At 39.5% G+C, this 27,586-nt stretch overlaps 1 protein-coding gene across 1 annotated transcript in view; it reads left to right on the forward strand.

The window, feature by feature from the left end:
* The window catches only part of MICU2 (mitochondrial calcium uptake 2), a 129,080-nt gene that overhangs the window by 66,494 nt on the left and 35,000 nt on the right, over positions 1-27,586 (forward strand). The window contains exons 5-6 of the mRNA XM_004467547.4: positions 6,030-6,077; positions 7,086-7,168. Coding sequence (XP_004467604.1) covers positions 6,030-6,077; positions 7,086-7,168 — 131 coding nt within the window. The remainder of the gene's footprint in view (positions 1-6,029; positions 6,078-7,085; positions 7,169-27,586) is intronic.

Here is a 27,586-nt window from a genome sequence, read left to right on the forward strand (position 1 = left end):
TTGGTATCATTTAGTGACACCTCTCACCCAGCTTGCTCAAGTTAGAAACTCAGGAGGTGTCTTTGAACCCCTCTCTTCTCTCTCTTTTCCCTTCCCAACCTCCATATGCAGCAGAAATCTTTCCAATCTTGCCTCCTAAATATTTTTTTAATTTATCCTCTTTTCTCCATACTTCTGGAAAATTTACAGGAAACTGAGTAAATGACTTTGTCACTTAATAGGTAAAATCTCAGTCCTTTAGTATAGCCTAGAAGCCCTGTGTGGTCTGAGCACTACACAAACTTGCTTTCTCCCTCTCTTGTCATTCTACATATGATGTGCCATGTTAGCTTAGCTTTTATCCTCTACATATGCTCTTCCCTCTGCTATGTTAGAGATGTAGCCCAAGTTTTGCCTTTTTGAAACGTTTTGTTTACCTCAGTGAGACAGAGCTGATCCCTCCTCTGTGTTCTCCTTCTCCTTTATATATCCCTCCAGCCACATTGCTTTGTAAATGCTTGTGCATATATCATCATCTGTTTCTCTCTTAGATTGTGAGCTGCCTGCAGGAGAAGGCCAAGCCTTTCTTTTATAAACTTCTGAGGTCTAAGCACAGAATCTGGCATGTGGTATATGCTCAATAAGTATTTTTTGACTGAACAAATAAATGAAAACAAAGGATAACTAAATTAAGTATTAAATTGTGAGGGAACCTAACACAATGAGAGAACTAAGCCTTTTGTATGCTCTAGCTATAAAGCCTCATGTGATTTGATAGTGGGTAGAAAAAAATAACATTTATAAGTGACATAGGAAAAAATATTGAGGAAAGACTTAGCAGTTATTCTTTGTTTTTTTTCTCTAAAATATGTGACTTGAAAATGTATATTCCAACTTAAAGGAAAACACTAATGTGAATATTTATTTTATAGGAAAGATTTAGTAGGTGCACTTGTGTTAAGTATATTTCATTGTTGATATTAATGAAGTCATTTGAAAAAGAAAAAAAATGAATAGCTAAATTGGCAACATTTTAAAATATTCTATTTTACCACATATAAGAACTGCCAATATTTTATCATTTTATAATTTACCCACTGTATTAGCCAAAGGGGTGCTGATGCAAAATACCAGAAATTGGTTGGTTTTTATGAAGGGTATTTATTTGGGGTGGGAGCTTACAGATACCTGGCCTTAAACCATAAGTTACTTCCCTCACCAAAGTCTATTTTCACGTGTTGGAGCATGATGGCTGCCAACATCTGTGAGGGTTCAGGCTTCCTGGATTCCTCCCTTCCACGGTCTTGCTTCTTTCTGGGTTCAGGGTTCCTCTTTTCCCAGGGCTTGCTTCTTCCCTGGGCCCAGGGTTCCTCTCTTCCTGGTGCTTGTTTCTCTTTCATCTGTGAGCTTACTTCCCAGGGCTCCAGCTTAAGGCTTCAGCATCAAACTTCAGCATCAAAAACCCTCAACTCTGTCCTTTGCCATGCCTTTTATCTGTGAGTCCCCACCCTTTGGTGGGTGGATGCTCAATGCCCTAATGACATGGCCCAATCAAAGCCCTAATCATAACTTAATCATACCCAGGTATGGACCAGATTACAAACATAATCCAATATCTCTTTTTGGAATTCATAACCATATCAAACTGCTATACCCACTATACATTATTATAAAGAAAAGGTCATTTTAAATAATTATTGTTTTTTTTTTAAGTTGAATTATCAATATAGTATTATCCTCCAGGGTATACTGAATATAAATTATAAGATATGTCATAAAATATAAATGTATTCTCATGATAGATGTGGTAATCTATCATGTAGTTCTTTGGGAACTAGTATTCTCAAACTAGCATGCAGTACATCATTTTTTATCATGGCTGTATTTTAAAATGTTTGTAGGGAAGCATAGTACTAAGAGAAATTAGTTGTTTCTTCTAGTGGATTCTTTAACAAAATTTCAAATATAAATTATTAAAATATTTTCCTATTTGATATGTAATTTTGAAGCATTGCAAATCATTTAAAAGCATTTATTTTATAATTATATGTAATAAAGATTCATTAACTGGTTTCTCTAATAAATAGTCTAAAGTGTCAGTTTTCTTTAAAAGCATTTTTAGAGGGTATATTCCTGGAATACTGTTAAAGAACTATATTGTTTATCCACAATCTATCTTCATATCTTAGGGCACCATTTTGCCACTGTCAACTATTCATTCAGACTTTTTATGTAAGTCAATATTTCAAAGACGCTGGAATTTTTCTTTTCAAAAAGTTCACTTTGCATAAAACACATGTTTTACCTGTGTCTAAAGAAAAGTGAGGTCTCCTTTTGGCACCAAGCCCAGCAGTAATATCAGTGCAGTCTAGCAGTTTAGTTGCTTTTTCATGTTGCCATATTCCTTTGAGAATTAGAAAAAAGCTTCCACTCTTTTGAGGCTGCCAAGGGATGAAATACTTTGATCCTTCAACTATCATTAGAGCACTTCTCACAGGTACAAAATATGACAAAAGCACATTTAATTTATTCTTCCTTCATATAAACACTGAATATTTTTAAGAAAAATATCTAAATACTTTACTGCAGGCTTTTTTATTAAAGACAAGTACACCTCCTGCTCCAAAATAACAACAGCAAGATTGGTGATGCAGAAAAGTTTTTCGTTCATTTAAAAACATGTAAAATATAAACCTGAACAGAAACAGACTTGGCCCAATGGATAGGGCGTCTGCCTACCACATGGGAGGTCCGCAGTTCAAACCCCAGGCCTCCTGACCCATGTGGAGCTGGCCCATGCATGGTGCTGATGCGCGCAAGGAGTGCACCCCGTAAGGAGAGCTGCCCAGTGCGAAAGAAAGTGCAGTCTGCCCAAGAATAGCACTGCACACATGGAGAGCTGACACAGCAAGATGACGCAACAAAAAGAAACACAGATTCCCGGTGCCACTGATAAGGATAGAAGCAATCACAGAAGAACACACACAGTGAATGGACAAAGAGAACAGACAACTAGAGGGGAGGGAAGGGGAGAGAAATAAATCTTAAAAAATATATATGTATATATATACACATATATATAAACCTGAAGCTAAAACACTGAATTGTCTAGATGTCAAATCCTCACTGGACTTATTCTGAACTACTTTTGGCCCTGTGTCCCTGCTTTATTTGACTGTATTCTTCTTCATAGAAAGGTAAATACATTCCCACAATCAAGCCCTGATTCCTCATGACTGAACTGCCATAAGAGTTTATTTTCCATTGCTTCTTCTGCATGAACAGTATTTTAAGACAATCATTTTTTGCTTTTCAGTTTCAGTTTCATCTAATCTGATATGTGTTTCCCACTTATACCCTACCTGCTTAATTAAAATGTTTACTCATCGTTCAAAGACCATTTTTAGAATGACTTCCCCTGTCAGACCTCTGACCATCTAAACTCTGGAAAAGATTTCTTATTTTTCTAAGCTATAACTCTTACTGTTCCTGTCTCTCAGTACTACTTAGCATTTTCTAAAACACTTGCATTTTGGCCTCCTGATTTAAGTATACTATACTGTCTATGAAGTATTCTTGCCAAAAATCAAACCTGAATCTGAGCACACTACTGGTTCTACCATTTATAGGAAATATAGAAGTTAGAAGAACACATGAAACAACACCAAGAAGATTGAATCAGCAAAAATTTCTAGACTGTAAGAAACCTTGCAGGACAAATGGCCAAGTTTCTTCAACTATTAATTGAAGGGTACCCTACCCCCCAAAAAAAGAAGGGAAAAACCTGTAAGTTAAAAGAGATGTAAGAGAAGAGATGTTATCAACCAAGTACAATGTAAGCTCCTTTGGATCTTGATTTAAACAAACAAAAAAACAAGTGGAAATTTGTAACACTGATAGGAAGTTTTAAAGAAATTAAAGAATTATAAGTTTTAGGTGTGGTAGCTGTATTTCTTTTTGAAGTTTTTTTAAACAGTCTTTTTAGACATATAGCCTGAATTTTTCTCTCTGAAATGATGTGTAGACTTTTATTCAAAATAATCCAGTGGAAGATGGGCAGAGAAGTATGGAAAGGGGTATAAAAATAAAAGAAGACTGGTCATTAGTTGATGACTTTTGAAGTTGGATTTCAATATATTTTCAATATAATTATAATCTCTCTACATTTGTATATGCTTGAGGTTTTCTGTGGTAAAAAAATTTGTAATTGTGCATTTTGCTATATTAAGAACAAAGCTTGGCTGGGAAGCAGATTTGACTCAACTGATAGAGCGTCTGTTTACCACATGGGAGGTCCAGGGTTCAGACCCAGGGCCTCCTGACCCGTGTGGTGAGCTGGCCTACGCGCAGCACTGATACATGCAAGGAGTGCCTTGCCATGCAGGAGTGTCCCCCACGTAGGGGAGCCCCACACACAAGGATTGCACCCCTCAAGGAAAGCCGCCCTGCATGAAAAAACTTCAGCCTGTCCAGGAGTGGCGTTGCACACACGGAGAGCTGACACAACAAGATGATACAACAAAAAGAGACACATTCCCAGTGCCACTGACAGGAATGCAAGTGGACACAGAAGAATACACAGTGAATGGACACAGAGAGTAGACAGCGGTGGGGGGGGAGCAGGGAAAGGGAGAGAATTTTTTAAAAAAGAAAGAACAAAGCTTGGGAAGTGGATGTGGCTCAAGTACCTGGGCACCCACCTACCACATGGGAGATCCAGGATTCAGTTCCCAGTGCCTCCTAAAGGAGACAGCAAGATAGGGAGCGATGTGACAGGTTGATGCAAAAAGATGATGCTGTGAAATGACACAACCAAGAAACACAGGGAGAAAACACAATGAGAGACACAACAAACGAGTGGAGGTGGCTCAAACAATTAAGTGCCTCCCTCCCACATGGGAGGCCCTGGGTTCGATTCCTGGTGCCTCCTAAAAAGAATATGAGCAGACAGCAAGCACAAATAATGAGGGAGGGAGAAATAAATAAAATAAAAATAATCTTAAAATTAAAAAAAAGTACAAAGCTTATTATCCAGAGGGAAATATTGTTTAGCTTATCAGGAAGCTATAGTTTCTAAGTTTATTGGAATTCTTAGGATTACAATCAACATAAAACTTGACTCAAGCAAGAAAGAATGTTTTTTAAATGACCAGACATAGTTTCAAGCCAGCTTAATCCAGGCCTGAAGGATACTCAGTCATCACCAGTATCCATCCCACAGGCCTGCCAGTTAGAGATGGGCACCATCTCAGGCTCTAAATACTGGCCCTTGGCATCTCCAGGCACTCTCTAATGGCCTCACTTTCCTAAGTATATCATTCTCACATCACCAAAGCAGATATAAAGGAAATCCGTGCTCCAGCATAGTCAGCAGAAGTCCTCCAGTACCTCTCTGAGTAACCCAGTGCAGATCATGGCCATCTCTGACCCAGTCCCCTGCAGCCAGACTGATGCAACCTGCATATTTACTTGGGCCTGAGCTACGTCCTATCCCTAAACCAGTTCCCACAGGACTATGAGGATTGGCTTGGGCTAGACAGCATCTACCTCCCAAGGTGAAGGTGGGGTCAGTCCTACCCAAACGGCATGTTTGATAACAGGAAGCAATGGTTCCCAAAGGCAAACAAGTTACTGTTATAAAGATTTATTCATTACATTTTAAATAATATGACTTCTGATATAGCCAAATCTCTAGGATTTCACTGAATTTTTGAATTTGCTTCACTTGAGATATGATATTACAAATGGTAAAATTTGAATAGGCATTACTTCAAATGATGCCTTGTAAATAAAGCCTCTAGAGAACACCTCTTATTTCCTAGCTACTTAATAGTAATAGAAACCTAATGAAAAATAGTGTCATCTTTTTTTCATATTAGTACTGCACTTAAACTCTTCTATTATAAAATTTTCCACCATACTTGGAGTGATTATTTCAAGCAAAAACCTATTTATTTTCAGTTAGGTAAAATTTCAATATTAATATCTCTGTGATTAATTTGAAACTATCTGAAACTTACTTTCTGATGTTTTTATTTTATTTCTTTCAGGGCTGATTTCATACACTGAGTATCTTTTCTTGCTTACAATCCTCACTAGTAAGTATCCCATGATTTTTCTCAATGATCATGTGGAATGGGAAGGATTGGGGGAAGTTTGGTATTTATTTCTTTAAAATCAAAAACATTATTGGTACCTTAGTTTCTACATCTACACAATGATAGTGTTGGATTGGATTATCACACTAGGACTCCTTTACTCCTTGCATTTTTTCTCCCCATAACTTTGTCCCCTTAATGGAAGGCTCATTGAACAGAAAAACCATAGAGGTAGCCTTCGTTTAAGGATATTAAAAGCCCTCATCTGACATTCTACTGAATTCCTGACCTATACTTTTTTAAAGTGCCATGGTTATGAAAAATAAGGAGAGACTGAGAAACTGTCTCAGATTGGGGGACAGTAAGGAGACAATGATGACTAAATGCAACATGGTGTCTTATATTCGACCCTAGAATGGAAAAGCAACATTAGTGGAAAAACTGGTGAAATGAGAATAAAAATCTGTATAGTTAATAGTCCTGTACCAATGTTGATTTCTTAGTTTTGATAAATGTGGATATGTAAGATGTTAACATTAGGGAAAGGTGGGTGAAAGGTATATGGGCACTTTCTATACTATCTTTACAACATTTCTGTAAGTCTAGAATAAGTTCGAAATAAAATGAAACCTTCTCTGAAAAAGGTAAGTAAAGGGTAATAATCAATATGAGAATAACTGAGATACTGTAAGAAAAATGGGAAAGCCCGTGGTAGAGCTAAAGAAAGAAATTCATTTATCAAGTGAATGTTGCTACAAGAGTAGAACACTTGATGGCAGAGCAGCAGTACCCTAGAGAGAAGGTGCTGCAGAAGGCAGGAACAGAGCCTGAACAACAAATACCAGCCTTTGAAAATTGTTAGCATACAAAGAGAATAATTTTTTCTCTGTTCAGACATTTACTCACATAGTTGCTGATGGTTATTTCAGATTTGAAGATGTATAGATTTGCAAATAATTTGTATTTCACCAGGACCTAAATAATTATTCATTTTTCTCTTCATTCCAGAACCCCACACTGGATTTCATGTTGCTTTTAAAATGCTGGATGCAGATGGCAATGAGATGGTAGAAAAAAGGGAATTTTTTAAGGTAAGTATATCTAATTATTTTAGGTTTATATTAGACTTGTTCATAATAAATCACATTGATATTTGAGTAAAAACTTTACATTTCCATCAAAAGCAAAATTATATTCACTGTTTATATATGAAATATCAAGAAATCATTTATACATTCAAATATATTAAATTTTCTATAATGTAACCTTGATGAAACCAATAATAAAATTCCAAAAGGAGAAATAAATGAAATAAACTTAAACATCTACAATTTTTAGGGTTTTTTTTAATGATTTCAACAAATGATAATACATAGAAAGGGCTACATAAGCTATATAAGTACTTTATAATTTATGTTGCACATACATTAGAAATTAATTTTCCATTAAAAAAAAAAATAGAAAGCAGACTTGGCCCAGTGGTTAGGGCATCCGTCTACCACATGGGAGGTCCGTGGTTCAAACCCTGGGCCTCCTTGACTCGTGTGGAGCTGGCCCATGCACAGTGCTGATGCGCGCGCAAGGAGTGCCGTGCCACGCAGGGGTGTCCCCATGTAGGGGAGCCCCACGCGCAAGGAGTGCGCCCCGTAAGGAGAGCCGCCAGCGCGAAAGAAAGTGCAGCCTGCCCAGGAATGGCGCTGCCCACACTTCCCGTGCCGCTGACGACAACAGAAGCGGACAAAGAAACAAGACGCAGCAAACAGACACAGAGAACAGACAACCGGGGAAGGGGGAGGAATTAAATAAATAAATAAATCTTTAAGAAAAAAAAGGAATAGAAAAATAGAAACTTAAACCCTCATATAGAAGAGGTAGCAAGTGAAAAAGTCACAATAGGTATAAATTGGTACAAATTTTCCAGGAATTTGGGAAGCAGACTTGGCCCAATGGATAGGGCGTCCATCTACCACATGGGAGGTCCGTGGTTCAAACCCCAGGCCTCCTTGACCCGTGTGGAGCTGGCCCATGTGCAGTGGTGATGCATGCAAGGAGTGCCATGCCACGCAGGGGTGCCCCCCACGTAAGGGAGCCCCACACACAAGGAGTGCACCCCATAAGGAAAGCCACCCAACACAAAAGAAAGTGCAGCCTGCCCAGGAATGGCGCCGCATACACAGAGAACTGATGCAGCAGGATGACCGCAACAAAAAGAAACACAGATTCCCATGCCGCTGACAACAACAGAAGCAGACACAAAGAAGAAAATGCAGCAAATGGACACAGAGAACAGACGACTGGGGCGGGGGGGCAGGGGGGAGGAAGGGGAGAGAAATAAATAAAATAAATCTTTAAAAAAAAATTCTTTTCCAGGAATTTGCTAAGGCTGTTTGAAAAGCTGAAAATACTTTTAAGTGTTTCCTAAGATTTGGCTCTAGAATACCAAACGAGTAAATTTCACTGTATTCCAAGAAAGTTGATGGTATTAACAAAATATACCTCAGTGTACATAACCTATTGGAAGCATGGCAGTATGCCATTTAGGATTATACATTTTAATCTTTTAGAGTCCTTTGTGGAGAAAACAATGATGAAAACATGTAGACAAATACATAGCACAGTGCTTAGCATGTACTAGATACTTGGAAAAATCATTGAATTAGTGAATGCATGGGTAAAGGGCAAGTTTATTACACTTTCAGAAAGCATTTGAGATGTGGAGCAAATGGAACACTCATATTGCTGGTGAGAATGTAAAACGGTACAAGCATTTTTTAAATATTTTTTATTTATTTTTAAAAGACACTTAGATTACATAAAATGTTACATAAAAAAATATAAGGGATTCCCATATGCCCCACTCCCCACACCTCCCACTTTTCCCCACATTAACAACTTCTTTCATTAGTGCGGTACATTCATTGCAATTGATGAACACATTTTGGAGCATTGCCACAAAGTGTGGATTATAGTTTACTTTGTAGTTTACACTCTCTTCCACTCCATTCTTATGGCAGAATATATAATGGCCTGTATCTGTCTTTGCAAAAATGTCATTCAGGACAATTCCAGGTCCCAAAAATGCCCCCATATTACCTCTTTTTCCCTCTCCCTGACTTCACCTCCAGGGGCCACTGTCTGCACATTAATGAGATAATTTCTTCCATTGCTAGGATCACAGTAAGTCTATATGAGCAACATGGAGGCTCTCAGGAGGTAGCTCTTAGGCACCCTACAACACTAAGCTAAGTTGCAGTTTCAAAAGCAGAAGTCTCAAAAGCATCGTTGTCAATATCAGGAGCCCACTGATGGACCATCCTGCTTTAATAGTCATGTTCCAATGGCTCATGCTCCATTAAAGAATGTGGCAGAGCTCCCCAGGATGGAAATTCAGTCATTTTTTGGTTGTTGTGTGAATCTCTACCAACTGTGACAATGTCCCATGAACATTTGAACACATTTGTATACCTTATATGTATGCCCAGGTGAACTTCTTCCCATGTACTCCCCAGCACTGACACCCACACCAATGATCCTCCCCTGCCATAGTTGTAACCCTTCTGTAACCCAAAATTTCTTCAAAAATAAAGCCAAGAATATTGCCAAATTCAATTAATAGGAAAATGAGGTAGTAATGATAGGTTTAAGAATAAGAAATAAAATACATAATTTAGAAAAACTAAAACTAAAGTTTAAAAAAATGGGGTATTCAAAACATGAAAAATATTTTTTAAAATATTTTTATTGACATTCTTCTTTTCATCACGGTAACTGTTGTCCTGTATGTACAGTGGCATTTTCTTCCATTTCTTCCCAGTGCCTTACTTTTCATTTCATCTTTAAAGAAGTTTTAGGCCACAGTAAAGTTATATACAGAATATAGGGGACTCCCATATACCCAACATCCTCCCCTTTTTCTCCCTTCCTTATTAATAATCTTTTTACATGTGGATGGTACATTTGTTACAACTAATGTACAAATATTAAAACATGGCTACTAACCATGGTCAGTAGTTTACTTTATGGTTTACATTTTAGACCATATACTTTTATAAATTTTTGATGAGCTTTAACATGGCCTGTGTCCATCATTGCAAGATCATGCAGAACACTTCCATTTGCCCCCTAACTACTCCTTCCCTTCCATCTATTCTTTTCCTCCCTCTGCCTTCTCTCAAGGCCCACAGCGACCACCAGGCTTTACTCCTTGAAGGACAAGATTCGTAGATACTTGCAACAGCGCTGAAGGCTTGACACATTCATCTTTCCCCCCCATTGGGAACCACCCATGCTCTCAAGAGACACCCTCCCTCTGAGAACATATCAAGCCTCCCTAGGATGGGAGTCCAACTCCTTCCTACTCATTTTGTGGGTCTCCCCACACTGATACAATACACTATGACAAAATGATCACTCACACATTCTCTAGAAGTCTGCTTCCGGTGCATCCTGTCCCAAATGCCCGCCCCCCCCCCCCCCCATCCAACACCCTAAACTAGCAACCCTTCCATGTCATATTGCCAAATGAGCATTCCTAACGTTGTAGTTTCAACCACGTACCTGCCAATCCCCAGTTTTCATCTGCTGCTTCCCCTAGTTCCATGGACAGTCCAACCCATCCTCCCCACCCTAACCCCCTGTCAAGCTTGAACCACCCAACCCAGTAGTATCCCTACATCCTTGTCATATCCCTTCACTGCACAGCTACTCACGTCCACCTTATAGATTTTGCCCATGTGGATGTTGGCGCACAACCTTCTCCCTTTCTGTTTCCTGTAAACCTATCTTCCAGACTGTAGCTCTCTGAGTCAGCTCGCTTTGCTTAATTCATATCAGAGAGGTCATGTAATATTTGTCCTTTAATGTCTGGATTGCTTCACTCAGCATAAAGTCCTCAAGATTTATCCATGTTATCCCATGTGTTAGTAGTGTATCCCTTCTTACAGCTGAGTAATATTCCATTGTATGTGTATACCATATTTTGTTTATCTGTTCATCTGTTGATGGGCATTTGGGTTGATTCCAACTTTTGGCAATAGTGACTAATGCTACTATGAACATTGGTGTGCATGTATCAGTTTGTGTCCTTGGTACAAACATTTGAGAAAAGAAAAATAGGTAGGTTAAATATGTTCTTAGCATAAGACCTAAAAATTCCGCTCCTTTCATCCCAAAGCAATTATACTATGCAGAATTTATTCTTTTCTTGATAACTCAGAATTGTCATTATAAAAATCAATTTTACAGTGATGAAATAGTTAGACCTTGAGTATATTAAGGATATATACTTACCCTTACATTGAATGGTCTTATACTTTTGTGCTTTTAATTCATATATCTGGCTTTCTTTTTCATCCTTACTGTCAGGATATAACCTGTTCCTTCTAACTGTTACCAGTGTGAATGAACAGCTGGCTTTCCTATCCATTCTAGTCATCTTTTTTATTTTTCTTCTAATCTCCTGTGTACAGTAAAAACAGACAAAAGGGTTTGTAAAAAAAAAAAAAAAGTATATAGAGTCTATACTTTGAACTTGCATTGTCCTGTACAATAGCCAGTTGCCACATGTGGGTACAGGGACCTTGAAACAAGGCTAGTGTGTCTGAGAAACTGACTTTTTAATTTTATTTAATTTTAATTTTCTCACAAAATGTAGAAGTTAAATGTAACAAATAGCTATATAATAACTATTCTATTTAATTCTGCCAAGATTATTTGGAAGTTTTCATGTATTCAAAACTATGTTAGAAGAAAGAAGCATTTGAAAACATTTGTTTCTTTACAAAACAAGTATGAACAAATGTTAACAAATTTACTTGTTTCTGAAGAAACAGTGTGTATTAGTCAGGGTTCTCTGGGGAACCAGAATCAACAAGAGATATCTGTCAATAGTATACGATTTTGTAAGAGTCTCTCGTGTGACCGTGGGGGTACACAAGTCCAGGTTCTGCAGGCAGGGGCTCCAATGAAAGTCCAATGAAGGTTCTTAACAAGTTCTGGGAGACATTAGCTGTCCAAAGATGACCTGGGAAATTCTCTCTCAATGCTGGAATCACTCCTTGTTTTCAGGCATTCAACTGATTGGATAAAGCATCACTCATTGCTGATGGCAGTCTCCCTGATGGATGTAATGATAACCAGCTATCTATGATTTACCACTACGTAAAGTCAATGGTGACTAAAGTCCATAAATGCCCTTTTATTAACAGTTAGCCCAGTGCTTACTTGACTAAACAACTGGCACAATTACCTGGACAAATTGACACAGTAGTCTAACCATCACAGTCCACCCCTTGTCAACTCAGCAACCGTAAACATTACCTTAAGCCATATTTAGTCTCTAAGTAAAAACAATAACAGACATATATATGTATATTTCTGTCTAACAATGTTCAACTCTCCTGCATACAACCAGAAACACATTAATTCCCTACAGAATAGGGTGCAAGTTCTTGGGTAATATTCACTCTTAAACTTGACATCCTCAAATATTATGACATGAAACTAATATAACTTGTTATATGGTAAGGAAAAAGTTTGGGGAAGAAGAATTTGTTTTGTGTACATAGACAATCATCTTCATAATGAAACAAGGAAGAAAGATTCTTGACTATTACAGTCCTCGTTTCTGTAAATGGTCATGTGGTCGAAGTTCGTATTTATCACTACCTTCTTCCACTACCCATTCCATGTTTCCATTACCCTCAGCAGCACTTCAGCTGGCCGTGGTTCTTTGCCTGATGGGGTGACCCAAACTTTCATTCCTGAAGATTCTAGGCCATTATTAGTCCTGCTTGAATCGAGTTGTTGCAATTTCCCATTCACTTTAATTATAGGACATGGCAGTACTAGAAGATGCCCTAGAAGACCTCCTGTATTTCAGGCAAATTCTTCTTTATCCCCATTATGTAGAGACAGTCCTATTTTCTCTTGATAGTCAGGATGAAATCACCCCAGCCAGTTCAGTAATTCCCTTCTTTGAATGTTGTTTCAGAGGTAAGAGGAGCCCAAAGTGGCCAGGTGGCAGTTTTAATTTCCAGTTCAGTGGGATCATTGTTGTGTTCCGTGGTGACAGCAGTCCTCCTTTTGGGACTAAAACCTGTAGACCAGCAGAGTTTGAGGTTGCAGGGACAGGACACAAAAATTTTTCTAGTGGGTCACTAGGGGTAACAGTGAGTGGTACCACTCCCATTTCATCCCTTGATTCCTGGACCCATGGATCTTGGTTATGGGAGAAACAACACCATAGAGTGGACGCTATTTAGAGCATACACAGCCTCCTGGAGAACATTGCCCCAGCCCTGCAAGGTATTGCCACCTAGTTAATGCCATAATTGAGCCTTCAAAAGCCATTCCACTGTTATATCAATGCATCTGCTTCAGGGTGATGGGGAACATGGTAAGACCACTGAATTCCCTGGGCTTGTGCCCATTCCCACACATCATTTGTGTGAAATGTGTTCCTTGATCAGAAGCAATGCTGTGTGGAATGCCATGGTGGTAGATGAGGCATTCGGTAAGTCCACGGATGGTAGTGTTGGAAGAAGCTTTGTGTGCAAGAAATCCAAACCCATATCCAGAGTATGTGTCTACTCCCAGTTAAAACAAATCGGTGCCCTTCCATGGTGGAAGTGGTCCATTGTAGTCAACCTGCCACTAGGTAGCAGGCTGGTCATCTCGAGGAATGGTGCTGTGTTAGGGGCTGAGTGTGGGTCTCTGCTGCTGGCAGATTGGGCACTCAGCAGTGGCTATAGCCAGGTCAGCCTTGGTAAAGGGAAGTCCGTGTTGCTGAGCCCATGTGTAACCTCCATCTCTACCTCCATGGCCACTTTGTTCATGAGCCCATTAGACAATGACAGGAGTGGCTGGGAAAAGAGACTGAGCATTAGCCACAGAGCAAGTCATCTTATCCACTTGATTATTAAACTCTTCCTCTGCTGAAGTCACCCTCTGGTGAGCATTCACATGGAACACAAATATTTTCATGTTTTTTGCCCACTCAAAAAGATCTATCCATATCCCTCTTCCCCAGACCTCTTTGTCACCAATTTTCCAATCATATTCTTCCCAATTCCCAGACCATCCAGCCAAAGCATTGGCAACAGCCCATGAATCAATGTACAAACACACCTCTGGCCATTTCTTCTTCCTAGCAAAATGAACAACCAGGTGCACTACTCAAAGTTAGGTCAACTGGGATGTCCACTCTCCTTCAGGGATGTCCCAGAAAGGGGCTGCAGTGTTGCAGCTGTCCACTTTCAGGTGGTACCTGCATACCATGCAGAATCCTCTGTAAAGGAGGCCCGAATTTTCTGTTCATCAATCAACTGGTTGTAAGGGACTCCCCAACACACCAAAGCTGTGGGCTGGGGAAGAAAGGGTAATATGGCAGAGGTGGTGACTGTGGGCATTTGGGCTACTTCTTTTGTAACTTATTGTGCCTTCAGGACCCGATTGAGCCCTATCTCATATATACCACTTCCACTTTATTATGGAGTGTGACTGTGCATGCCCAACTTTATGGTTTGGTAGATCAGACAATAACCAAGTGATGATAGGCAACTCAGGTCTCATGGTAACTTGATGGCCCGTGGTAAAGTGTACAGTCTCTACTAAGGCCCAGTAGCAGGCCAAAGCTGTTTCTCAAAATGAGAGTAGTTATCTGCAGAGGATGGCAGGGCTTTGCTCCAAAATCCTAAGGGTCTGCATTGTGATTCTCCTATAAGGGCCTGCCAGAGACTCCAGACAGCATCTTCATTTGCCACTGAAACTTCCAGCACCATTGGATCTGCTGGTTCATATGACCCAAATGGTAGTGCAGCTTGCACAGCAGCCTGGACCTGACATAGAGCCTCTTCTTGTTCCAGTCCCCAATCAAAACTAGCAGCTTTTCTGGCCAGTTGGTAAATGGGCTGGAGTAGCACACCCAAATGAGGACTTATACCTGTCTCCAAAATCCAAAGAGACCAACTAAGTATTATGCCTTTTTTTGGGGGGGGTGGGGGGGGGTGGGCGTCATAGGATGGACAGGATCCAATGATCCTTACTAATAGCACTTGAGAAAAAAGTGTTTGCCAAATCAACAGATGCATGCCAGGTACCAGGGGACGTGTTGATTTGCTCAAGCAATGATACCACATCTGGGACAGCAGCTGCAATTGGAGTCACCACCTGGTTAAGTTTACAATAATGTGCTGTCATCCTCCAAGATCCATCTGTTTTCTGTGCAGGCCAAATAGGAGAGTTGAACGGGTATGTGATGGGAATCACCACCCCTGCATCCTTCAAATCCTAATTTCTGCAATCCCTCCAGGAATTCGGTATTGCTTTTGGTTTACTATTTTGCTAGGTAGGGGTAGTTCTCGTGGCTTCCACTTGGCCTTTCCAACCATAATAGCCCTCGCTCTACAAGTCAGGGATCCAATGCGGGTATTCTGCGAGTTACTGAGTATGTCTGTTCCAATTATGTACTCTGGAACTGGGGAAATAACCACAGAAGGGGTCCGGAGACCCACTGGACCAACTGTGAGACAGACTGAGCTAAAAATCCATTATTCACCTGACCTCCGTAAGCCTCTACTCTGACTGGTGGACCACAGTGACATTTTGGATCTCCTGGAATTAATGTCACCTCTGAGCCAGTGTCTAATAATCCCCAAAATGTATGATCATTTCCTTTTCCCCAGGGCACACTCTGATCTCTTTGGGGAAAAGTGGGAGGCCATAGATCTCTTTGGGGAAAGGTGGGAGGAAGATTAACAATATAAACTTTGGGCAGTTTGACAGGATCCTTTCCCAAGGAGACCTGGCCTCCTCCTTATTCAAGGGGCTCTGGGTCTGTAAACTGTCTCAAGTCAGGGAATTGATTAAGGGGCCGTGACTCTCTGCATCTGTAATTTTGAGTTAGAGTTTTGTTCACTCGACTTAGAACTCTTGTTTATACAGATCCAGAATAAATTTAGTAGACTGCCCGTCTATTTCATTTCTAGGTTCCACATGATATATTAGCCAATGCCATAACTCTACCCGACTCAGACTATTTTGAGTGCTTTTTTGAATTTGCCTTTCATTGCGGTAGCTACACCCACTTTGACTTTGGCAATTAACTCCTGATACTTGACTTCTACCAGACCAACCTCCAGTCATCCCCATAATGTTTAAAGATTCTAATTCCATCACAGCCTTCCCTACAGTAATATCTACTACAGAGAAGAGCAAGCACAGAGCTCTTCAGGGAAGATGGAGTGTCATATAAATTTATTCCTTACAGTCCTAGTTAAAGGTATGTCCTCAGGACATTCCTGGGGTGGGTGGGCAAATGGTACATCCATTCTAGCATTCCAGTCTCCCTAAGCCTTTGCATTCCCTCTTCTTTTTACCAGGGCAAATCAGGCATCTCAACCTCAGACTTGCTAGGCCATATTTTGGTTTTTGTTTGAGTCAGCCACCCAAACAGTTAGAGCCTTTCTAACCCCTCGAGCTACAGCGTTGAATCCAGAATTTCTGCTTAGTGCACCCGTATCAATAAATGCAGCCTGATCCAACTTTATATTGCTCCCACCATTATTCCACACCCTTAGTATATGCTCACACATATTCCCCTGATTTTTAAGTTGGAAAACTTATGCTGTTCTTTCTGAGTATACCTTACTTCCTCATGGGTCACACATTGTATTTCACCTTTGGGGGCTTTTTGTGGTTTTAGTCTAGCAATAGGTCTCAAAGACGAGAGAGGTGGTGGGGTTGGGTAAGGAGAAGGATTAGAAATGCCTTGCAAGCTACTGACCTCAGGCCTTTCCCTAGCATTTTCTACTGGTGAGACAGGATTAATCTCTTCAGGCAGGGGTTGGAAGGTATTTTCCTCAGAGCGGACTGGAGGCTCTGCAGTGCATGCTGGAGTTTGGCTGGTACATGCCGCAGGGCTGGGAGGAGGTCGGGACTCCCTGAGGCAGGCCTGAGGCAGGCCAGGGCAGGCTTCAGTTTGACTGGTACCCATGTCAGGACTAGAAATTGTTTCAGACTCCCTGGGCAGGCTGGTGGCTGGTGATACAAGGTTGACAAGGTGTGGTCTGGACAGGGCATGCCATCGCAGGCTTATCTGCTAAAGTCTCAGCAGAATTCAGGGTTCCATATCATCATCATCCCATATGTCTCTATCCCAGTTCTCTGGATTCCACTCTTTTCCAATCAATGCCTTCACTTTAACTGCAGAAACCCTGTGGAGTTGAGATTTTAGTTTCCTTTGTAACTCTACTACTCATACAATTAAGTCTGAGTTTGGTTCTCAGATATTTCAAGCCTGTGGCTACAGGAGACAAGATTTTCTTTCAGAGTACACATAGAAACTTTTATATCATTCATGCAGTGTTTAAGTTTCCAGTTTGAAGCCTTTAACTCATCTCTTTGTTTTGTAACAGTGTTCAGAGTATCTAGGAGGAGCCAGCCAACATCATTATATCGTTTGAGTCCACAAAACTCTGTTAAGGTGTTGAAAGTACTCTCACCCAGATCCTTGCTTCTTATAAGCTTGGAAGTAGGGGAATCCAAGGATGCTATATTGCCTATCTTGATTTCCAACTCGCACCATGGACTGTTAGCAGCCTCTTCATTATTGGAAAGGGAATCATCAGTACCCTTGAGTCCAGTTAGAGTAGAGAGCCAATTGTAAAACTCCCAGAACCACCTCAGACACCCCAAGACTCTGTTTCTCAAGAACCACTCCTGGTACCAAGCCGTGTTAGTCAGGATTCTCTAGGGAAACAGAATCAACAAGAGGTATCTATCAATAGTATGCAGTTTCATAAGAGTCTCTCACATGACTGTGGGTTTGCACAAGTCCAGGTTTCACAGGCATGTTACAACCACAGGCTCCAGTGAAAGCCCAGTGAAGGTTCTTGACGCACATGTGAATAGACAAGGATTTCCAGAGATCATGGCTTTTACTCAGGATCTCAAATAAAAATCAGGTAGAAAAGGAAATACTCTATAGTCAATCATAAATATATCTTTGCATTTAATTCCATTCAGGCTTAAGAAAGCAAAAATAATATTACTCTGTTTCTTTATTTGGTATGTAGATAATTGCATGTTGTAGCAGAATTGATATAATTGATGAATTCCAAAAAGAAATATTGGATTATGCTTGTAATCTGATCTGTACCTGGGCATGATTGAGTTATGAGTAGGGGTTTAATTGGGCCACGTCATTAGGGCGTTGAGTCTCCAGCACTTGGTGGGTGGGGACTCACAGATAAAAGGCATGGCAAAGGACAGAATTGGAGCTTTTGATGCAAGGGTTTCTTTTTTTTTTTTTTTTTTTTTTTTTTTTTTTTTTTAAAGCTTTATTTATTTATTTAATTTCCCCCCCTCCCCTGGTTGTCTGTTCTTGGTGTCTATTTGTTGCGTCTTGTTTCTTTGTCTGCTTTTAATTCTTTGTCCGCTTCTGTTGTCGTCAGCGGCACAGGAAGTGTGGGCGGCGCCATTCCTGGGCAGGCTGCACTTTCTTTTCACGCTGGGCGGCTCTCCTCACAGGCGCACTCCTTGCGCGTGGGGCTCCCCCACGCGGGGGACACCCCTGCGTGGCACGGCACTCCTTGCGGGCATCAGCACTGCGCATGGGCCAGCTCCACACGGGTCAAGGAGGCCCGGGGTTTGAACCGCAGACCTCCCATATGGTAGACGGACGCCCTAACCACTGGGCCAAAGTCCGTTTCCCTGATGCAAGGGTTTCTGATGTTGGAGTTTTGATGCTGGAGTTAGATGCTGAAGACTTAAGCAGGAGCCCCAGGAAGTAAGCTCATAGAGGAAAGAGAAGCCAGCCCCAGGAAGAAGGGAACCTTGAACCCAGAGAAAAGCAAGCCCCAGGAACATAGGAACCCATGAAACCTGAACCCTCACAGACATCAGCAGCCATCTTGCTCCAAATAGACTTTAGTGAGGGAAGTAACCTATGCTTTATGGCCTGGCTTCTGTAAGCTCCTACCCCAAATAAATACCCTTTATAATGCCCAGCAGATTTCTGGTATTTTGCATCAGCACCCCTTTGGCTGACTAATTCACATGTAAATATCCCAAAATCCACATCTGAATTAAAAAGAGGAAAGGTCAAAGGCAGGTAGGCTCCATAGGCTATTGCAGGAAGCCACTTTGTAACTATAAATGAAAAGTAGGAAATGGAATCAAAAGGTAGTGTGAAATACTCCTAAATAATCAGGGCGTCAAAGAAGTAATTCAAGACAATTCAGCAAATTCTTGAGACAAAAGAAAATGAGAACACAACATATCAAAACCTATGGGACATGCAAAGGCAGTGCTTAGAGGAAAATTTGTAGCCCTCAGTACTTACATTAAAAAAAGATGAAAGAGGGAAGGGGATGTGGCTCAACCACTTGGGTGCCTACCTATCACATGGGAGATCTGGGGTTCAGGTCCCAGTACCTCCTAAAGAAGATGAGGTAGACGCCACACCCACTACAACAAGCAGACGCCTAAACGAGCAGATACCAAAAGCCAGCAGATGCCACAGCCCACGGGGAGTGGATATGGCTCATGCCATTGGGTACTCACCTACCATATCCTGGGTTTGGTTCCTGATGCCTCCTGGAGAAGGCACTCAAACAATGAGCAGACAGACAAGAGAGTCATTGGAGTGAGGATAAATTATAAATAAGTAAATAAATAAATAAATAGAGGAAATAGATCTTAAAGTAAAAGAAAGAGGGAAGCGGACATGGCTCAACTGATAGAGTGTCCGTCTACCATGTGGAGGATCCAGGGTTCGATCCCCAGGGGCTCCTGACCCATGTGGTAAGCTGACCCATGTGCTGTGCTGCCGCACACAATGAGAGCCGTGCCTCGCAGGGGTGCCCCCGCGTAGGAGTGCCCCATGTGCAAGGAGTGTGCCCCGAAAGGAGAGCCACCCCACATGAAAAAAGCACAGCCCACCCAGGAGTGGCGCCACGCACACGGAGAGCTGACACAGCAAGATGACGCAACAGAAAAGAAATGCACTTTCCCAGTACCACCATGTAATGCAAGCAGACACAGAAGAACACACAATGAATGGACAGAGAGAGCAGACAATGGTGGGGAAGGGGAGAGACATTTTTTTAAATAAATAAACAAAACCTTAAAAAAGAAGGACAGCATGGTACTGGCATAAGGACAGACAATTTGACCAATGGAACAGAATCAAGAACTCAGAAATTGACCCTCACATCTAGTCAAGTGATTTTCGGCAGGGCTGTTAAGCCTACCCAGCTGGACCAGAACAGTCTATTCAACAAATGGTGCTGGGAGAACTAGATAGCCATGTCCAAAAGTAAAAAAGAAGACCCCTATCTCATACCTTATACAAAAATTAACTCAAAATGGATCAAGGGCCTAAATATAAAAATAACAACCATAAAACATTTTCAAGATCTTGTGGTAGGTGGTAGTTTCTTAAACCTTACACCAATAGCCCAAGCAACAAAAGAAAAATAGATAAATGAGACCACCTCAGACTTTACCTTTTGCACCTCAGAGGACTTAGTCAAAAGTGTGAAAGGCAGCCAACTCAATGGGAGAAAGTATTTGGCAATCACATATCTGATAAGGGTTTAATGTCCATGATATATAAGGAGGTCATACAATAATATATATATATTTTTTAAAGATTCATTTTTATTTCTATCCCCTCCCTCCCCGCCCCCCCCCCCTTCCCGTTGTCTGTTCTGTGTCCATTCTCAGTGTGTTCTTCTGCATCCACTTGCATTATCAGCTGCACTGGGAAACTGCATCTCTTTTCTGTTGTGTCATCTTGCTGCATCAGTTCTCCATGTGTGCAGCACCACTCCTGGGCGGGCTGCGCTTTTAATGTGGAACAACTCTCCTTGCGGGGCACACTCCTTGTGCATGGGGCACCCCTATGTGGGGACGCCCCACGTGGCATGGCACTCCTTGCATGCAGCAGCACTGCATGTGGACCAGCTTACCACATGGGTCAGGAGACCCTGGGGATCGACCCCTGGACCCTCCATATGCTAGATGGACGCTCCATCAATTGAACCATGTCTGCTTCTCAACAACAGTGAAAAGATAAACTATCTGATTAAACAATGGGCAAAAGACTTGAAAAGACAGCTGTCCGAAGAAAAAATATAAATGGCAAAGAAACACATGAAAAAATGTTCAACATCACTAGCAATTAGAAAAATGCAAATCAAAACTACAATGATATATCATTTCACATCGATTAAACTGGCTGCTATGAAAAAGTCATGAAACTGTAAATGTTGGAGAGGATGTGGAGAGAGAGGAATGCTTATTCACTGTCGGTGGGACTCTAGAATGGTACAATCACTGTGGAGGATGTTTGGCAATTCCTAAGGAAATTAGATATAGACTTGCCCTGGGACCCAGCAATACCACCGCTGGTTATACACCCAGAAGAACTGAGAGCAGTGACACAAATAGACATCTGCACACTGATGTTCATAGCATCATTCACTGTAGCCTAAAGTTGGAAACAACCCAGGTGTCCATCAATGGATGACTGAATAAACAAATAGTGGCGTATACACATATCGGAATATTATGCAGTGGTAAGAAGAAGTAAAGGTGTGAAGCATATGACATGAAGCATGGATGAACCAGGAGGACATTATGTTGAGTGAAGCAAGCCAGACACACAAGGACAAATACTGTATGACTGCATTATTATAAATATATTATGTGGTATACAAATAGGGTAGAATTGTATATATAAGACCATTTTTCTTTGAAGCTGAACAAATGTAGGTTAATACTACAAAATGTTAATATCAGGCCAAAAAAAATTATACTAAGTAAAGGAGACCAGACAAAGAGTACTATGTATTGTATGATTCCATTTATATAAAATGTAAATATAAATCAATTTGTAAAAGTGAAATTAGATTAGTGGTTATGTAGGACTGGGGAAGGAATGCTTACAGGTATGGAGTCCTTTTTGGAGTCATAAAATTGTTCTAAAATTTTTGAGATGATGAATACACATCATTGTGATTATAAAAAGCCATTGATTATACTCTTTGGATAGATCATATGGTATGTGAATATATCTCAATAAAACTGCTTAATAAACAAATAAATAATTGTGTGAGAATAACCAGAAATGGCAGCTATGTACAGCAGGGGAAACAGAGAGATTGAGAGGTGAGAAATTTTCTTGTTTGTTTTTTTGTCTGTTTTTTGTTTATTATTGAAATAATGAAAATGCTCTAATGACTGAAGTGATGAATGCACAACTATGTGATTATACCAAATACCATTGATTGTACACTTTGGATGAATTATATGTTTTATTAATAGGTTTTAATGAAATTGATGTGTTTGGGAAAAAAAAAAAAAGGAACCGAGAGTGTGACATAGACTCTATAGAACCTGGTTTCCCTTGGATTACAGGAATGAGGAAAAGGAAGAACCAGTCATCATTGCTTTTTCCAGCTCACCTGTCAATATTATCAGCAATAATAGATCAATATTATCAATAATAATAGTATTGATCAAAGAGAAAAAGAAAACTAATCCTAATTGAGGGCTGGTTATGTCAGACGTATATGTTATATTACTGAATCTTTACAGAAACCTGCAAAATAAGTAGTGTTATCCCCATTTAAGATGAGAAAATTGAAATGCAGTCAGTATTGCAACAATGATTTGATTTCAGGTTCACCCAATTCTAAGGCCCTGCTCTTTCCTCTATGCTAACCTCCCTCACTTGAAGAAGTCAAAGGAGGACTGGGTTGAGAGAGCTTAACTTCGAGCTTAGAAATGTTCAACTTGATGAATTGATAAGACATCTGTATACATAGACAAGTTGAGCAAGCAGCAATACCAATAGAACATCTTGTAGAGATAAGCAGATGTAACAAGCAGCTGTCTGGAGATCAAAAATGTTGCGAGGATTAGGAAGCATCCTGATGGAGATGGTAGTTAAGTCATGGGAGTATGGACTTACAGGGGAAGGATGAAGAGAGAAGAGGGCTAACACAAGAGTCTTAAGAGAACAGTTTTATTTAAGAGGTCAAACTGAGGTTCAGAAGCCAAGGAATGAAATTAAGGAGCAAAGTAGTAAGCAGAGTACCAGAGATATAAGAAGAAAGCCCAGAGAATGCAATGTAATGGAATCCCAGGAAGAAAAGTTTTCAAGTAGGATAGGAACCGAGTAGAGACCCCCTTAAATTTCATAGGTCAGTTTCAAAAAAAGAGTGGTAGGGGTCAATGCCGTGGAGCTAAGGGACTTAGGAGGAAATAGGAAATGCAGAATTGGTGGAAGTGAATTTAAAAAAATATTCTTTTGAAATGTTTGATGATTAAGGAAGGCGTTCGATTTGAAGTTAACTTAAGGAAGAAAATGTATCACTCAGCACAAAGTAGGACCGGCAATACCAGTGTCTTAAGTCACCAGGTACCATTACTCTCTAGCTACCTCATTCTACCTCAGGTTCAAGAAAAGTATGTATTTGAGGTAGGGGTTATTGTTCAAGTGGAGGTTAATGGATTTGAAAAGGTTGTGATTTTTAAAGGTGAAATTTTATTAGGTTAATCAAACTGTTTAGAATTTGTACATAGCATAATTCCCTTTGACCAGGCTGAACTGCTTTTATTCTAGGGGTTACACAGTATAGGAAGCCAAATCTTAGAAGTCCTGTGTCCGCATCCCTAGAATAGTAAATTTGGAGATAACTTTATGAAGCAGACTTAGTAGAGTCCCTGGTAATATCACTTACATATTCATCAGGACCAGAGTTTTGATGCACTATAGTAATGTTTGGTGGTAACTCAAGGCGAAGTCACAAAGCACAATAGGTAAAGGAGACACTGGAACGTGAAACCAAGAAAAGGCAAGTCGGGACATATTGGTTTGTTCTATTTCTTCTTCTGGTCTCTTCACAGTGAAACAAAGCTACATTAACGTGCCTTCTACTACACAGTCTCTTTACCATATATACAGCCTCTTTTCCTGCATTTGTCTAACATACTTCAAAAGTTTTTCAAATACATTTTTAAAAATAACACCTTAGCATGTTGAATTTATGAAATACTTTCAGAGTACTACAGTTTTCTCCTTAAATGTCTGAAAAATTCTTAAATGATCACCCCTTAATCAAACAATACCACAGTAGCATATGTCAGGGATTGATTTATTTATTATTTTATGGTTATAAAGGTCAATCTTGTGTGCTTACCTAGAAGGTTCTTTGTGCTGTTTTTAGAAGTAAAATACTAAACTTCATAACCTATGGAGTGTAGTACAGTGTCAATTTTGAAAAAAATCAAGGTGGAGGTCTACCTTTATATTATTTCATTTCCATAGACCATGTATTATTAAACAGTAAACCTAATAAATAGCATTTTATATGTGAAATTTTATGGATGGAATAGTTCTTTTCAGATCAGAAAAGCATATTTAAAGGGCACGCTTTCTCTTGTGCTTATCTGAATGTTTCCTCAATATATGTTATCTCACCTACTGCTTTTCCCATAGTAAGTACTAGAAAAGTAATGAGAATTATGTTACTACCCAAAACATAAATGTAACAAAGTGATTTGAACAGAAATGCAAAAGCGACCAAATTTATTGATATAAATTCTTGTGAAAATATCCTGAAATGCACATTGGCTCAATTTTATTTTTGTGTTATGTGGGACATTCATATGTAATTAACATCAAGGTCTATAAGCTGTTTTAGTAAGTATATCACTTACTTCTTTATCCTAAGAACTAGTAAAGTAGTTTGTACTGTTCTCTATCAGATATTGATAAATAATACCATAAATGATCAAAGCCAGGAATATTTAATCCATTTAATCTTTACCTTGATATATGGCATATCTGCTTATTTGGGGTAAGTGCCAGGGTGGGGAAAGTACAAGGTGAATCTCAAACATCTAATTGTGACAGGAAGTAAAGAAATGTTCAAAGAATGATGGGAACTTACATATTTTTTAAAAAACATAGTAACCAACTTGAATAGGTTCTACTGCCCAAATCTAAACAATTTGACCATTGCAATAAATGATAGTAACAGATTTTATCACTTTGAATAAAGTTGGAAAACATGAGTCCCTACTTGGATGGATGGATCGATGGAACGATGGGTGGATGGATCAATGGATGGACGGATAAGTGGTTAGTTGGAAATCTTGATGTATAACAAAATATTTTTATAGTTTCAAAGTACCTGCACCAAAAATACTTATTAGTTTCAAAGGGGGAAAGAGGAGCTGCACAATGATAAAGCCTGGCAAACACCACCTTAGTCAAGTAGGTGATGAAAGTAAACATTGTCAGTAATGAAACAAATTGAAATCGTGTATCCCCTGATAGAATGCAGTGAGAAGCAGACTGTATCAGTTTCTGCATAAGATGCATAACCTGAATCTAGTCATGTGGAAACATGAGACAAATACATGCTTCAAAATAACTCTCCCAAGATCTTCAAAAGTGTCAAGATCATAAAAATATATATAAAAGAAAGATCAGTCTGGAATTCTTTAGAGATTAAAGAGACATGATAACTAAATGCAGCTTATAATTTTGAACAAGATCCTTTTGCTGTAAAAGACATTAGAATAATTGGCAAACTTGAACTTAGTCTGCAAACTAGATGTTAATAACATATCAGTGATAATTTTCTGATTTTTATTGTATTATTCATAATAGCCAAGCAATGGAAACATCCTAAATGTACAGTGGATAAATTGATGAACAAAATGTGGTATATCCATATAATGTAATATTTTCAGCAATAAAAGGGAGTCAAGTACTGATATACTACATTATGCTAATAGAAAAAAGCCAGTCACAAAATGCACGTATTGTATGATTCCTTACATGGAAAGTCCAGAATAGGCAAATCTACAGAGAAAGAAAGTATTTACCCATTGCCTAAGGCTGGGGGAGTTAGGGGAAATAAGTGGTGACTGCTAAAATGTATTAGCTTTTTGTGGGGGGTGATGAAAGTATTCTAAAATTAGATTTTAGTAGTAGTAGTGCAACTTTGTGAATATACTAAAAACCATTGAATTGTACAAATTGTTAAATTGTATACCATGTGAATTATATCTTAATAAATATTCATGAGTTAAAGGGGGGGAAATCACAAGGGAAATTAAAATAACTGCAAGTCAAAGAAAACAATCACAAGGAAAATAATTGTAATTTCTAACTAAATTATAGTAAAAATACAACCTACAAAATTTGGTGGGTTGTGGGAAGTAGATGCGGCTCAAGCAGATGTGGCTCAAGCAGCTCCTACCACATGAGCGGTCCTGGGTTCAGTTCCTAGAGCCTCCTAAAGAAGATGAGCAAGGCAGCGAGCTGACGCAGCCAGCTAACATGGCAAGTTGATGCAACAAGATGATGCAACGAGGAGACATAACAAGGAAACACAATGGGAGACACAACAAGCAGGAGTAGAAGTGACTCAAACAATTGGGCTTCTCCCTCCCACATGGGAGGTCCCAGTTTTGGTTCCCGGTACCTCCTAAAAAGAAGATGAGCAGACACAGAGAGCACACAACAAACAGAAAGCAGATAGCAAGCTCAAACAACAAGGGGGTAGGGAAAAATAAATAAATCTTTAAAAAATCAGTATGCCAAAATTGTCTATTTTCATGTACTAACAGCACAGGTAGTTAGAAAATGAAATTAAAATCAGTTCTACTTAGGGTGGTGTGACAGTTTGAGATTATTTTTGTGAATCCCAAAAAGAGAAAGATTATGTTTTTAAACTAAAAAAGAATGCATACTACATGATTCCATTTATTTGAATATCTAGGCTAGGCAAAACTAATTTAGGTAGAAAAATAAATTGGAATTCTAATTCTGCCTCTCTGAGGATTCAAGGAAAAGAATTGACCAGGAAGAGATGCAAAGAAACTTTCTGAGAAAACAGAGATGTTCTACACAGTGATTGGAGAATAAGTACTGACAATGTATGGCTCAGATTTGCGCATTTCACTGAAAAATGAATGAGCTGTAAATAATAATTGAGAGGCGTATGGGATATAGGTAGAAATATAGTTAAATCCATGGCAGAATACTGGTCATTGTTGAAGCTGAATAATATGCATATGATGGTTTATTCTAGAATTTGGTTATGTTTGAAATTTTCCATAATAAAAAAAAATTTTTAAGGAGGGAGGTAAGCAAAAGGAGAGATGTTAGGGAACTGCACTTTTACTATAGCACTTGGTTTTCAACTTTAAAAAATAAAAGGGTAAAACAAATTGGAAGTTTTTCAACCCTTTTCTCTAAAATAAGTAAGTGAGGACAGGGAGAGGAGAGGGTTGAAAAGTTTAACTGAGAACTTTAGAGAACTAGAGGTGAATCATTTGCCTAAAACTGCAAGTATAATAAAGGCAATTGAATTTGGATAATTTGGAATTTCTCAAATTATTAACAAATAGTCTAGAAAAAAAATGGGTGAAGATTTTTCTCCTAATTCTTTTGAATCCGTAGAGATTTTATCTACGTTTAGATT

This window comes from Dasypus novemcinctus, chromosome 15, assembly GCF_030445035.2.
Source record: "Dasypus novemcinctus isolate mDasNov1 chromosome 15, mDasNov1.1.hap2, whole genome shotgun sequence".
NCBI lineage: Eukaryota > Metazoa > Chordata > Mammalia > Cingulata > Dasypodidae > Dasypus > Dasypus novemcinctus.